The sequence below is a fragment of the Leucopleurus acutus genome (genome assembly GCF_964270905.1).
Source record: "Leucopleurus acutus genome assembly, chromosome: 1".
NCBI classification, from domain to species: Eukaryota; Metazoa; Chordata; class Mammalia; order Artiodactyla; family Delphinidae; genus Leucopleurus; species Leucopleurus acutus.
The window spans coordinates 195,264,325-195,277,584 of NC_139142.1; the positions used below are offsets into that span (position 1 = coordinate 195,264,325).

Genomic DNA, 13,260 nt, shown 5'->3' on the forward strand with positions numbered 1-13,260 from the left:
ACTCTATCTAAATGTAAGGCCTTTAACAGAGGTTGAGGTCTCGTCCCAAGGATGCCCGAGACCGTCGCCCTCTTTCGGTGGGGCGCAGCGGCCCCCGTGGCTCTGGACTTCTACACGCACCCCCTGCGGCGAAGACCGACACCTCACACTCCATTTAATTAACAGTGTTTTAATTAACGCCGTCCGTCAGGGCAGTCACACTGGCTTAATGCGCAACCCGCATTAACCCGCGTCCGGGTCTGGACCCTGGGAGAACTGCGGGGCTAGCAGGGAGGCTGTGGGCTGGCCCACGAGACAGGCAGGGAAGAGAGTTGGGGCGGGGCCTGCGGGGGGAGCGGCCTGCCGAGGGGCGCAGCCTGCCGAGGGGCGGGCGTTGGGGTGGGGCCTGCGGCGGGCGGGGCCCGGGAAATTCCCGGGAGGAGGTGAGGAGGCTGGCGCGACTGTCAGCTGAGCAGCGCTGGGTGGGGTCGCGAGGCCCCGCGTCCGCCAGAGGCTCCCCAGTCCCCGCCGCCGCCGCCGCCGCCCCCGGCCGGTCCCCTGGTCGGCGTCTGCATCCGGGTCCAGAGCACTCTCCCAGCGGTAACGATGCCGAGGAGGCAGTGACCCCGAGGGAGGCCAGAACCCGGGCGGCGGGTGAGCCGGGGCAGGGGGCGGGTAGGGGGCTCCCTCTCCGCCCTGGAAGCGGTTCCCGTAGCCGCCTTCCCTGCGACCCGGAGCCAGTAGGGACGTGGGTGGAGAGGGTGGGGCGTCCCCTCGGGTGGGACGGCTGAGCTCGCTGGGAGGGTTTCCGGGCCCTGGCGATCCTGACCTGGTGCGGAAGGGCAGCGGGGGCGTCCAGCCCAAAACGCCCCTTCCCCCTTTTTTACCCTCCAGGCTGGCCGCAGGTGCCTTCCCCTGTAGGTCATGAAGGTGGTCAGAGGCTGACATCCTTCCGCAGGTTGGGAATGATTGTACAGCCAGTTCCTCATTATAAGGGAAGGGGTTAAGGACACACCTTTGGAAGACGTGCAAACTACTCTAGCTTTACGAGATGGCCCAGGACACTGAAGAACCGGTGACCGCTCTCTAAGGTGGCGGTATTACTGAACAGCTGAAAAGAATCTTCATAAACCGTTGTGTCTAGGAGGGCATGTATGTATGTATGTGTTTGTGTGTGTTTATAGATACATAGAGAATATGAATATGTGATGAGGCCGAGAACCCCAAAGGGATTGTTTCTGTCGTGTAAGCTGCAAGCAATGAGCATCGCTAAGAGAAAATGTAACCCAGGTTCCGTCTAGCCTCCTTCCTCCACCAGGAAGACTGCTGTATGGAAATTATATGCCACAGCACTGCTTAAGGATGAAACGGAAAACCAAAACTTAAAACATCAAAAGCCTGGGATCTGGTTAAGCAAACGCACTGTTAACAGAAGAACCCCTCACCCTTGCTCTTTGCCGGAAGGAGAGAAGAGCTAGGGGGCCCTGGCCACCCCGCCCAGGATATGCCCAGTTTGGAGTGGGCTGGGGAGGTCCAGTAGCAGAGGCCAGTCCAGGGACTGCCCCGTAATGCCCTGGGCAAGACAAGTCGAAATGTAGCCTGTAGAGAGGACAGTAATTAGAGTCTTTCGGGTGATTGGCCAGTTCTTCTACTGGGCCAATTTTAGTTTTTCATTATAAAAGTAGTATTTTTTTTTTTTTTTTTGGTAACTGACCTCAAGTTGCATATTAATGTTATGGGCTCCAACTAAACTCTCCGAAAAAACAAAAACAAACATTCTTGAAAGGAATTGGTCACTGTTTTACCCTCCCATGGAATCCCCACCCTTAGGTAGGGGCACATGGGTATTCTCTTCTCCAAGCCTCACTTTTTCTGAATTTTATAGAGACTTGGACTGTGTGATATGTTCTTTGGAATCTATGGAATAGTAAATCCAAAGGAAAAGGAAGAAATTAAACTCTGTGTTTTGAAAATAAAATCTGTTTCACTGAGAAAGAAAAAAATTATATTGAAAGTTCTTGTTTTCACTTTGACCTATTATGTGGGTTGAGTAATAGAATATGTGTTATGAAATGACATCCAGATACCTTTGTAGTGATATTTTAAAAGTGGTACTAATTTTCAAAATAAGTTGAGTTCAAGAATCCGGAAATGAGTGCCACTGAACTGTAGAAAAACTCATAATACTAGTATGTTGGGTTTGTGTTTTACAAGTGTATGACTTTACCTCTTACGCTATAGCTTCATTTCATTTCAGCAGACATTTCCTGAGAGCCTGTTCTCAGTGTGCCAGTCTGCAGGAAGAATAAAATAGAGACCTTGACTTAGGTTTGATGGGAACATAGACTGGCATGGTGTGATCACAGTACTTTACATAAAAGGACCAAGGGGGTGGAACACACAAAGCGCTGTTGGGTGCTCAGAGGAAAGAACAGGTCATTTTACACAGGACATCTGTTCGAGCTGGCATTGAACTGTCCAGTGGGAGTTTGCCAGGGTAGAAGCAGATCCAGGCATCTCGGGGAAGGGTAGAAAAGCAAAAGAAGGCCAAGAACTGTGAGCTCTTTAATGTGCCTCCGGCATGAGTGGCATTGGTGACAGGAGATGGTACTGCTGGGTAAGTGGGGGCCAGTCTCTGAAAGGCCATGTTTGTCTTGCTCGGGAGCTGGAGCTCTGTCTGTGTGGGAGGGGTTTAAGCAGGGGGATGCCCTGGTATTAGGAAAGAAACCATGGAGGTAGTGGGGCTGCAATGGAAGGAGATGAGTCCAGCCATGGAGGAAGCTATGCAAATTCATTCAGCAAGTATTTGTTGAACCCCCATATATGTCACGTAATGTTCTAGGTGCTAGGGACACGGCAGTGGACAAAACAGACGAAAGTCCCGTACTCTGTGGGCCAGACAAGACAAGAAGGGCCTGACCTAAGCTGGTGGGGCCTGAGAGGAGGTGGGAGTGACAGGACTCGGTGACCCATTAGACTTGGGGGAAGAGCAAATAGGAAGAATCAAGCATAACTCTCAGGTTCCTGCCTTGGGTGATGAGGCTGTCTATTTCCATTTTCTGTATGTTTGCACTTAGGAAAGTCAGAGTACCATTTCTGGCATAAAAGCTAAGTCTTCTTTTACCCCCTTAATAGGATATGTACTTTGAGTTCTTTTTCCAGGATGGTGATGAGTTTAGTTGATGCAATCTTGGAATGTTACTCAATCCCCTTGAAAACCCAAACCAGGATTTGCCAATAGCCAGCAATTGTCTCTGATCAGGAAATAGGTTTTCACTGTTTAAAACTAATGTATCCATGTGGGGATTGAACCTGTGAATACTTAATCAGCAGGTTCGGAGAATCAGCCACACCAGGGTAAGGACCTGGGTTTATTCTGTATTATTCTTGATGGTCCAACGACCAATGGAGAGAAGTCAGTGTAAGGCAGATTTCTGTTGGATACAAAACAGCTTTCTGGCAGTCAGAGCCATCCTGGAATAGAATGGGCAGTTGCCTGCTAAGGTCATGTGCTCATTTTTTCTGTCATTGAAGTCATTCGAGCCTGGTCTATATGACCATCTGCCATGGAAACCGGACAGGACATTCCTGCATTGAATAAGTTCGGCTGGGTCATTTTTAAGGCCAACTCAGAAACAAGATTTAAGCTCCTGCCTACGAAGTCAAGTCACTGCTGTAATTACTTGACCTCTGGAATTAAGAACAATAATTATAATCAGGAATTTGAATAGCAGATCCAGGAATAAAATCTAGGAGATTTTGCTTTTGATCTTCCACCTTCCAGGTGGTTCCTATTTTTCCTCATTGGTGAAATCTTGACAAATCCTGTGCTAAATTAATTCACCCTTCTGTAGTTAAAAATAAAACACCTTTGTTTAGAAATGATGCATTTCTGATCATTGGTTGGATTTTTATGAGAAATTCTGTTATTAGACAGAATCTTGGAGTAAATGGCTTAGTTCCTCAGTTCATAACCTTTGAGGATGTGTGCAAGGATTTATAATACATCCCTGCATTTTCTCAATTGAAAATATTTCAAGGTGATGCTAAACATTTAGAGAATTCAGCTTTCTCTAACTGGCATTCTACCAGTAGACATCTCATATACACACTGTACTGTGATAGGTTGTAATGACGCCCCCCAAATATTCTAAAATCATAAAATGCACTTTGAGTCACCAAAAATCAATTAAATTGCTTTTAGTAAAATTTTGTTCATAAGTATTTATGTGCTTATGTTTGGCATTTATGTTAACTTCTTATATACTATGACATTTGAATTACCAAATAGTTTTCCTAACAATGCTGCGTAGCAAAGAGCTCACTATAATCGGGACGGGCGTATGTATTAGTGAGAGAGGGCAGCATGGCTATGAGGGTGCTGGGGTGTACGTGCTGGACAGTGCGGGTTGGACTGTGATCTTGCTAGAAGCTTAATACTTTTCATAGGGCTTTTGAGCTGAAAGCAGCTATAGTGATCATCATTTGCTAGGCAAGTCAGTAAATCATCACAGAGGTCAGATGAGTTCTCAAGGTCACGTGTCTGGTTAGTGGCACCCGGTTTATTTTTCTACTGTCTCCCTCAGCATAACCCTGTTTTTTTTTTTTTCTCTCATGTCCTTATAAAATCTGGGCAACCAGAAAAAGTTGCTAAGTAGAACCGGTTTTAACTGTTACAGTTGTGCCTCAAGTCTTGGTGGAGATATAACGGAAAGTCAAGGAGGAAAAATATCAGAAGGAACAGTCTCTTCTCTCCCCTCCCCCTTCCCCTACTCTTCCCTCCCCCTGCTTTAGATACTTTAAAAACAAATCTGTTAAAGGTCTCCAAAGTATAGTCTAATCCTTGAATACCTGAGGAAATTTAATATTGACAAGTGAATGACACACGTTACAAGGATTTTATCTTTGTCAATTACTTAGAATTTTAGTATTCTTTGCAAAATAGATAGGAGCACTGTTATTTAGTAAAAACCCATTTTTATGAAATTTTAGCGCCAACATAGCACTATGCAAAAATGAGTTTTATGGAAAGTCAGAAACTGGCTTTATCCAAATTATTTTATGCAAAATAATCCAAATTATTTTATTGGGGAAAACAAGAGCAGTCTATTCTGGTCACCTAATGCTAAGAGATAGCACACTTTAGCAGTGTACCTCTTTCTAAATGAATCAGGATATGCTTTCAAAAGGCTCAAAATGCTTTATCCGTGTTTTTCACTTCATAGAATTGCCATCCTCATTAAAGAATTCCATGAGGATGCCTTTCCTGTGCCAGCTGCTCTAGAGGAATCACACAGGCCACAGTGCTGGGGGCTGGCTGTCCCCTCAGCGGCACTGTCTCTGATTTCCTACAGGTCCTTTATTTTATTTATTTTTTTAACATCTTTATTGGAGTATAATTGCTTTACAGTGGTGTGTTAGTTTCTGCTGTATAACAAAGTGAATCACCTATACATATACATATATCCCCATATCTCCTCCCTCTTGCATCTCCCACCCTCCCAATCCCACCCTTCTAGGTGGTCACAAAGCACTGAGCTGATCTCCCTGTGCTGTGCGGCTGCTTCCCACTAGCTATTTTACATTTGCTAGTATTTGTAAGTCCATGCCGCTCTCTCACTTCGTCCCAGCTCACCTTACAGGTCCTTTAGACCAAAAGCAGGTCACCAGGCTCTCAGTTCCAGGAGACCTCCAGAGAGCCTAGGGATTGCCTCCTGCCAGTGGGAAAGAAGCACCGCTCTGCACCCCAAGGGTTTGGTGCATTAATATACGGGCATTAATACATGGTGGTTTCCCCAGCTTCTGCCCTAACATGCGCAGGGACTTAACAACAAAAACCATAACTGCAGCTTCCCTTGCAGCCTCTTAGAGAGAGAGTCATTTGTACTCTGCCTTCCTGTCGGCAGTGGCAGGTTCTATCGGCACACGTGGGAACTTCTTACAGGGACGAGGTTCTTTGGACGCAGTGAAAATTTGTTAGTAACTTGTTTGTAAGCAGTTCATTGACTGTTATTGCTAAGAAGTAAGAAGAAAAAATCCTTCCGGCAGCCTTGGTTATTTCTTTAAGATTTCTGGCAGTGTGCGATGGATGGGTGAAGTGGAATCTGAACTCTGGGTGAGGTGAATGGGCCCGCCTTCCATGTTTATCTATAGAGCACACCCAGAGGTTATACAGCAATAGATCAGAGAGCACTTCTCTCTCCTCAGCTTCCAGTGACTGATGCCGTAACTCTGCAATTCCTCATGAAAAGGTATATCATCATCTCTGTGAAATGTGTAAAAGAAAATGTTTGCCCACAGCATTTGATTTCTGTGTTTGTCCAGGTGGTAGGCCATAGAGAAGTACAGTTGGGTACACCCATCTATCTTATTTATGGTCACACTGACCCCTCGACAAATAAAGTGGTATGCTTAAAATATTCTCAGAATATGCAACAACTAAGCAAGATTTTCTTAGTCTTTTAGAACGCTTTGCAAAAGTATCGACTATGGAAGCCTAAGTATTCAGTGCTGCCTTCACTGTATGACAGGGCTGGGTTTTGGAATCATCCTTAATGCTCGGTTGTGCCCTTCATTGAGTGACCTTGGATGAGCTATAAAACCTCTGTGAACTCAGCTCTGTCGCCAGGAAAATGGCTGTCCAGTTGAGTTTTAGTGAGGATTAGAAACTGACAGTCTGGTGCAGTGATCAAGAGCATAGTAAGCATTCGAAATACGTTAGTTCTCCCTTTCCTCTCAGCCAAATATACAAGAAATAAAGAGATTTTGTAACAATTAATTATTGAGATATAATTCACATACCATACAATTTCACCCAAAATAGGAAGATTTGAGCTTAAAGATTTTTCTGGAGAAAAATCCATTTAATAATACTTTGCCAACATCTACAAATGTATACATGGAAAGCCTCTTGAACTCCTCACGTTAGGATTCCTGATCATCGTGGTATCATGTCCGTCTCTCCCTCCTCTATCCCCCATCTCCTCACTGTACCCCTTTATACACACTTATACACAGACATACACATACAAACTAAAGCTAGGATGTACCTTTTTTGTTTAAAAAGGAAGAATCAAGGTTGTTCAAAATATAATGGGAGAGGGCTGCCCTGGTGGCGCAGTGGTTGAGAGTCCGCCTGCCAATGCAGGGGACGCGGGTTCGTGCCCCGGTCCGGGAGAATCCCACATGCCGTGGAGCGGCTGGGCCCGTGAGCCATGGCTGCTGAGCCTGCGCGTCCGGAGCCTGTGCTTCGCAACGGGAGAGGCCACAACAGTGAGAGGCCCGCGTACCACAAAAAAAAAAATATATATATATATATATATATATATATATATATATAATGGGAGAGAAAGCACCTTGTAGAATACTTATTAGCACTTGCACATGGGCTTGTGGGACTCGTGAGGACGCCATGCAGAGGGGAACAGTTATATTTTTGGTTTGTGACTTTTCCATAGGAACTGCTGCCATGTCCCACCAACCAGTTAGCTGCCTGACTGAAAAGGGGGACAGCCCCAACGAAACCACAGGAAATGGACCCCCCAGTCTGGCTCACCCGAACCTGGACACGTTCACCCCGCATGAGCTGCTGCAGCAGATGAGAGAGCTTCTAATTGAGAACCATCAGCTGAAAGGTGAGCAACACTGGCCCCATGTTTCTTCATTCACGCTGGGCCTTCGGGAATGCCATCCTTTGGTAATAGCTTATAGGTGAATCCCTGTCTCTGCGCCTGGTTCCTTGGGGGAAGAAAGAGCACAGAATTAGCTCTGAGTAAGGCTAACGCTGTTTCCATTGTTTACTTTTGGATACAGGTAAAAATAAAGAGTATGCGTCTCTGGGAAATGGTATAATGACATTTAGCCCATTTAAAAGGAAAAAGAAAACAAGGCTGCTATTATTACAGAGTTAGTCCTAAATATTACCTTAAAAGAAAGCATTCTAATATCTCCAGCCATGGTTTTTGGGAGAACCAGTGTTTGAATCCAGGAGTGATGGACCTCAGTCTATGTAGTTATTAATAGACATTTTGTTATAAGTCAATAAAATCAATTTTATTTTCTTGAGACTCTTCAGGACTAGAGACGACATTAGACTCTGCTAGTCCTGTCTGGAAGCGGAAACCACTCACTCATCTTGCTTCGCAGTCTTTCCGGCTGACCCTGGGGCCCAGGCGGGTTCCATTCATGTCCCCAAGTCCAGTCCCCTGGTGTGACACTCTCCCTCTGCACCCCATGCAGAAGCCATGAAGCTGAACAATCAAGCTATGAAAGGGCGATTTGAGGAGCTTTCAGCCTGGACAGAAAAGCAGAAGGAGGAACGCCTTTTTTTTGAGACCCAGAGCAAAGAAGCCAAAGAGCGCCTAACGGCACTGAGTCTTGAAAATGAAAAACTGAAGCAGGACCTCGGAAAATTGAAAGGGAAAACTGAAAGGTCATTCGAGGTGAGCAGACTGACCACTTGTGATTTTATTCCGTTCATATCTGTAGTGCAGTCTTACTTGACCAGACTTCTAGATCAAAACCTTTCACGGTGCAGGCTAGATGGGTGCTTTGCATTATCTTGAAAGAAGCGTGCTTGATGAGAACATTGGTTACAATTTTAAGGGTCATGGATAATCTCTGGTGAAGGAAAGAAATGGGTAAAGCTTTGACCACATTGATTATAGTCAAAAGAGTGTTACGGTTATAAGTCAGTATTTTGTATTCATTATAGATGGTACGGAAGGACCTCTGCCTAGAACCATCCAAGTGTTAGTCGTCAGTTTATGTCTTTGATGTAGAATTACACTTTAGAAATCTGTCATGCAGAATTTTCACTCATTGACCTTGTCCTTTCTCTCCGTCTAAAATAGATTCCTCGCTTTATGTTTTACATTTACTTCTGAAAACTGGTTTGACAAATGTCATGTGATATGAGGCTGTAGGGTTGCCACATTTCCACTGACCCAAAGAACCCAAGAAGTGTGCTCACACCTGAGAACGAGTATCAAAGATGTGAGTGAAAAAGAAAATCAGAGCACATTTGAAGCCTCTGCCCATATTCTAAGGCTCACTGGGTATTATTTGTTTAGATGGACATCTGCAGTTCATTTTCTTCCAAACCTAGAACTTAACAGCTTTAGGGAGGATGGAACACTGGGTTAATTCTTGGATATCAGTGATTTTCTTTCCTTTTTTTTTTTTTTTCAGTTCATTTACAATATTGTGTTAGTTCAGGTATGCAGCAAAGTGATTCAGTTATATAAATTTTTTTCAGTTTATTTTCCATTATAGGTTATTACAAGATACATAGTATAGTTCCATGTGCTAAACAGTAAATCCTTGTTGCTTATCTATTTTATGTACAGTAGTTTGTATCTGTTCCCTTATTTTTTTTCTTTTCCATCATGGTTTATTACAGGAAGTAGTTTGTATCTGTCAATTCCATACTCCTCATTTATCCCTCCCCTCATCAGTGATTTTTCTTGAGACTTTACCTTGAACTTTGTTGATGTCTAATTTCTTAAATAGGTAAAGAATACAAACAAAGAAATAAAATAAGGAAAAGAGAAATATGGAATAATCTAAAGAATGAAAAGTTGTTTAGAAAAATATCATAGTTTATATCAATGATCTTACTCATCAACTCCTGCTCACGGGACAATGAAAACATTCAGCTTTAATAAATTTGTATTTGCATTGCAAATGTTTCATTGTTGATAAGAGTTATCATGTCTGATGCTTCAGTTTGTCTTACAGTTCAAAGGGCATTAAGTCACTTCTTTGGGCGAAACCTCTCATTGTCTAAATATTTTTGAGGTAGAATACTCTGAAGAAATGATCACTGGGATATATGGGTAATTTTCTACTTGCTGGAAGAAAATATCTCACTTTGTTTTCCTCCCTTGGCTTTTGGGATGTGGGCTGACAGTTGGCTTCAGCCTGCGGGGGCCCAGCACTTTGAAGCCAAAAAGGAAGCTTCCAGAAGCAGTTTGTCTGCCTGAGATAGTCTGCCTGTAGGTTTTCCAAAAAGGTCCCAGTATTGGAAGAAGTTGAGATCAGAAGCTGGAGCTCTGGACAGCTTCTTTCAGTGCAGACGATCAGCTGAAGCAAACTACAAGCAGGACTCAGAAATGAGTCCTTGGGACAAAGTGACGTTTAGGACTCTTAAAAACCCTTGGTCATCAGCTGTATCCCCCCAAACTGTACCTCCCAGGCCCACCCCTTGCCCCCCCTGCCTCTTCTGTAATGTTTGTCCCCTGGACCACTTGTGTTGTTGTTTTTTGGTTTAAAAAAAAAATTTTTTAATTTATTTATTTTTGGCTGCACTGGGTCTTCGTTGCTGCGTGCGGGCTTTCTCTAATTGCGGCGAGCGGGGGAAGTGCAATGGGCTTCTCATTGCAGTGGCTTCTCTTGTTGCAGAGCACGGGCTCTAGGCACGCGGGCTCAGTAGTTGTGGCTCGCGGGCTCTAGGCACGCGGGCTCAGTAGTTGTGGCTCGCAGGCTCTAGAGCGCAGGCTCAGTAATTGTGGCACACGGGCTCAGTAGTTGTGACGCACAGGCTTAGTTGCTCCGCGGCATGTGGGATCTTCCCGGACTAGGGCTCAAACTCATGTTCCCTGCATTGGCAGGCGGATCCTTAACCACTGCGCCACCAGGGAAGCCCAGTTGTTTTTAATTTAGGCCCTCATCTTCCTGATTTACTAAAGCGCTCAAGGCCTCAGATTTTCCTCACTCATGCTGGCCCATCTTTGCTGCTGCTTCTGCAGGATGCGCCCCTCCTCCCCACTCACCCACCCCCACAAGCCATCAGGGCCTCTCCTGTGGTCTGTGTCACACAACGGAAGGGAGCAGGGAATTTCCTTTGGAAATCTGCCTCTGATCTTTAGGGTGAGGCCGAGGCATTACTGGTTCTGTCCAGTTTCACTGAATTATACATCGTAATGATCTCTAAAGAGTACTTTTTAACTTTTAACTACAAATGGCCAGGCAAAGGTCATTAGATAGACTCTTGTTTTTGGATTATAAAATGGCATATCATCCTGGGCACGTTTCCAGGACAATATAAGCACAGAAAAAGACAGAAATTGTTGTGTCACGAAGGCTAATCAGTGCTAAGTGCTCAAAACTGATGAAACGCATAACAAATAATGGAGTTGGGCTTGAGAGCCAGAGAATAAGCCCTGGAAGTTTAGTCCGGGAAGACAATGGACGGAGCCTTAACAAGTGAAATGAAGAGAAATTTCAAGTGTCACCTCACAAGGTGCTTTACAGCCAAATCAGCGGATCCGTAATTTCCCCAGGATAGTTAAGAGATCCGCACAGTTGCAAAAAAGAAAACTAACCTGACATCTGAGATTCTAGAGTCATGGCCTTATATCCCTGGTCGTCAGACCCTTGTTTAAAACTCTTATTTCCTTCCTTAAAAGTCCATTCTTCACAGTGTACTCAGGGAGGGCAAGAGGGTGGATGTGAAAATCCCTCACAGAGCATAGTCTTGCCCTTCCCTGCCTGCTTCCTAGTACCAGGCTAGGCAGTACATTTTCTTTTATGTTTTCGTGCCTTTAAATATACATTTCTTTGGTCTGAGTCATTACCAGGAGAGACTGCACAGGCTTCTAACCTTTCCTTACAGACCTAACCCTTCAGTTTTACAACGCGTTGCTTTTTGTAACGCTTGTGGGAGTTTCCTAGCAAGACGATGGTCCAAATGAAGGCAGAGCATGATTCCACTGGTGTGAGGGGCATTTCCATGCTGCCAATTACTACCAAGCCTTCTCTTCTTAATACTTCATGGACTAGCTGGTTTATGGTCCGTGCACAAGCCTTTCTGATAATTTTTTGGTTTTACTATAAGCCTTTGGGCCTGTTTACCATTCCTTAGGAGATCTGTCATAGGTGTGTGTGTGTGTGTGTGTGTGTGTGTGTGTGTGTGTGTGTGTGTGTGTGAATTTTCTGTGTGTTGCAATCCTCTGATAATCTCAAATGTATGTGTTTCTGGTGGCACCATGTCCATAAGAGCAGTGAGGGAAGAAATCAGAGAGGCTAAGAAGGTCACGACTGGAAGAGACCACAGAGACCACGTGGTACCACGTCTTTCTTTCTGAGCCGAGAAAACTGAAGCCAAGACATTGAGTGAATCCCCTCAAGGTGACACGTGCTCTGATTAGCAGAGTGTGGACTAGAATCTGCTCTCCCTTCTCCCAAGTAAAAACACCACATGTCAACAGGCTCTTTCTCTTATGACTTTGTCATATGTAGTAACTGCAACAGGATGAACACAGCAGGTACTCAGGGAAATATTAATGTTTATTATTAATTTTTATAGAGGCAGAAATTTAATTTTTCCACCCTTGGTACCAGCCTCTGAATTTTCAGTTTTCTTATTTCTCACCAGAGTTATTTTTAGCAACCTTAAAACATGAGCATAGAGTACTGACCAGACTACATACCTGGGAGAATTGCGTTGTGTTTTGTCATTACTATAACATTATGCCCTTGGTGCTCTGGCTTCTGAATAGACATGACAAGAATGGGGAGAGTAGGGGTGGGTATGCATTTGTGGGGGGGAAAAAAGGCAAGAGGTTGAGTTGTGGCAGTTCTTTGTGGAATCTGGGACTAGAATTTCCAAGTCTACCATTGCCAAAGTCTGGCTGGTTATTTTCGTGGCATCAGATTATTTCAGCATGCTGAGGAAGCCTTTCTTGTCATGAGGTTATTTTAACTTCCACTTATTTGCATATGATAAAATAATGTAAGCTTTTCCATTTTAATTGGCATGTCAAAACAAATGGCTAAGGATAAGCTAGAATATCCTACTGTAAAGCATAGCTGTCTTGCCAGTGGGTTTGGAGACACTCGAGTTTGATGGCCAAGTCCCTAGCGTGATTCATTAATTCACTTTGCTCCTCGTCCCCAAGGTCCCCAAGGCAGAAGCAGAACAGGAAGTGGAACAGCTGAAGACCCAGGTGGCACGCCTTCAAGCTGAAAAGGTCGATCTGCTGGGCATCGTGTCTGAATTACAACTGAAGCTGAACTCAGGTGGCCCCTCCGAAGACTCCTTTGTTGAAATCAGGATGGCTGTAAGTGTGTTGGTTTTGGTTTTGTTTTAAGCAAGTTACAGAAACCTCACCTGGACAGCTGCTACAAATACCACCATTTCCTTTCAACATGAGGTAGCCAGATAGTGGGGAAACTTCAGCGTAGTCAACGTAAATGTATAACATGATGCTTGTGGCTATCATAGCTGAAATGGAAAATACTGATTACCTTTTATGACCAAAGAGATAGTCCTTTTTCTTC

The 13,260-nt window shown here is 44.5% G+C and overlaps 1 protein-coding gene across 7 annotated transcripts in view; it reads left to right on the forward strand.

Annotated features, from left to right (window-relative positions):
- The first annotated feature begins 412 nt into the window (after positions 1-412).
- OPTN (optineurin) overlaps positions 413-13,260 on the forward strand; it is a 42,310-nt gene continuing 29,462 nt past the window's right edge. Inside the window, exons 1-5 of one of the 7 annotated variants that reach the window (XM_082854784.1) lie at positions 563-633; positions 5,205-5,333; positions 7,437-7,613; positions 8,218-8,420; positions 12,879-13,040. In XM_082854784.1, the coding sequence (XP_082710910.1) occupies positions 7,448-7,613; positions 8,218-8,420; positions 12,879-13,040 (531 nt within the window). In that variant the 5' untranslated portion in view covers positions 563-633; positions 5,205-5,333; positions 7,437-7,447. Of the gene's footprint in view, positions 634-874; positions 938-969; positions 1,136-5,204; positions 5,334-7,436; positions 7,614-8,217; positions 8,421-12,878; positions 13,041-13,260 lie in introns of those variants that run through there. The other 6 variants (XM_082854785.1, XM_082854790.1, XM_082854789.1 and 3 more) reach the window with 6 other exon arrangements.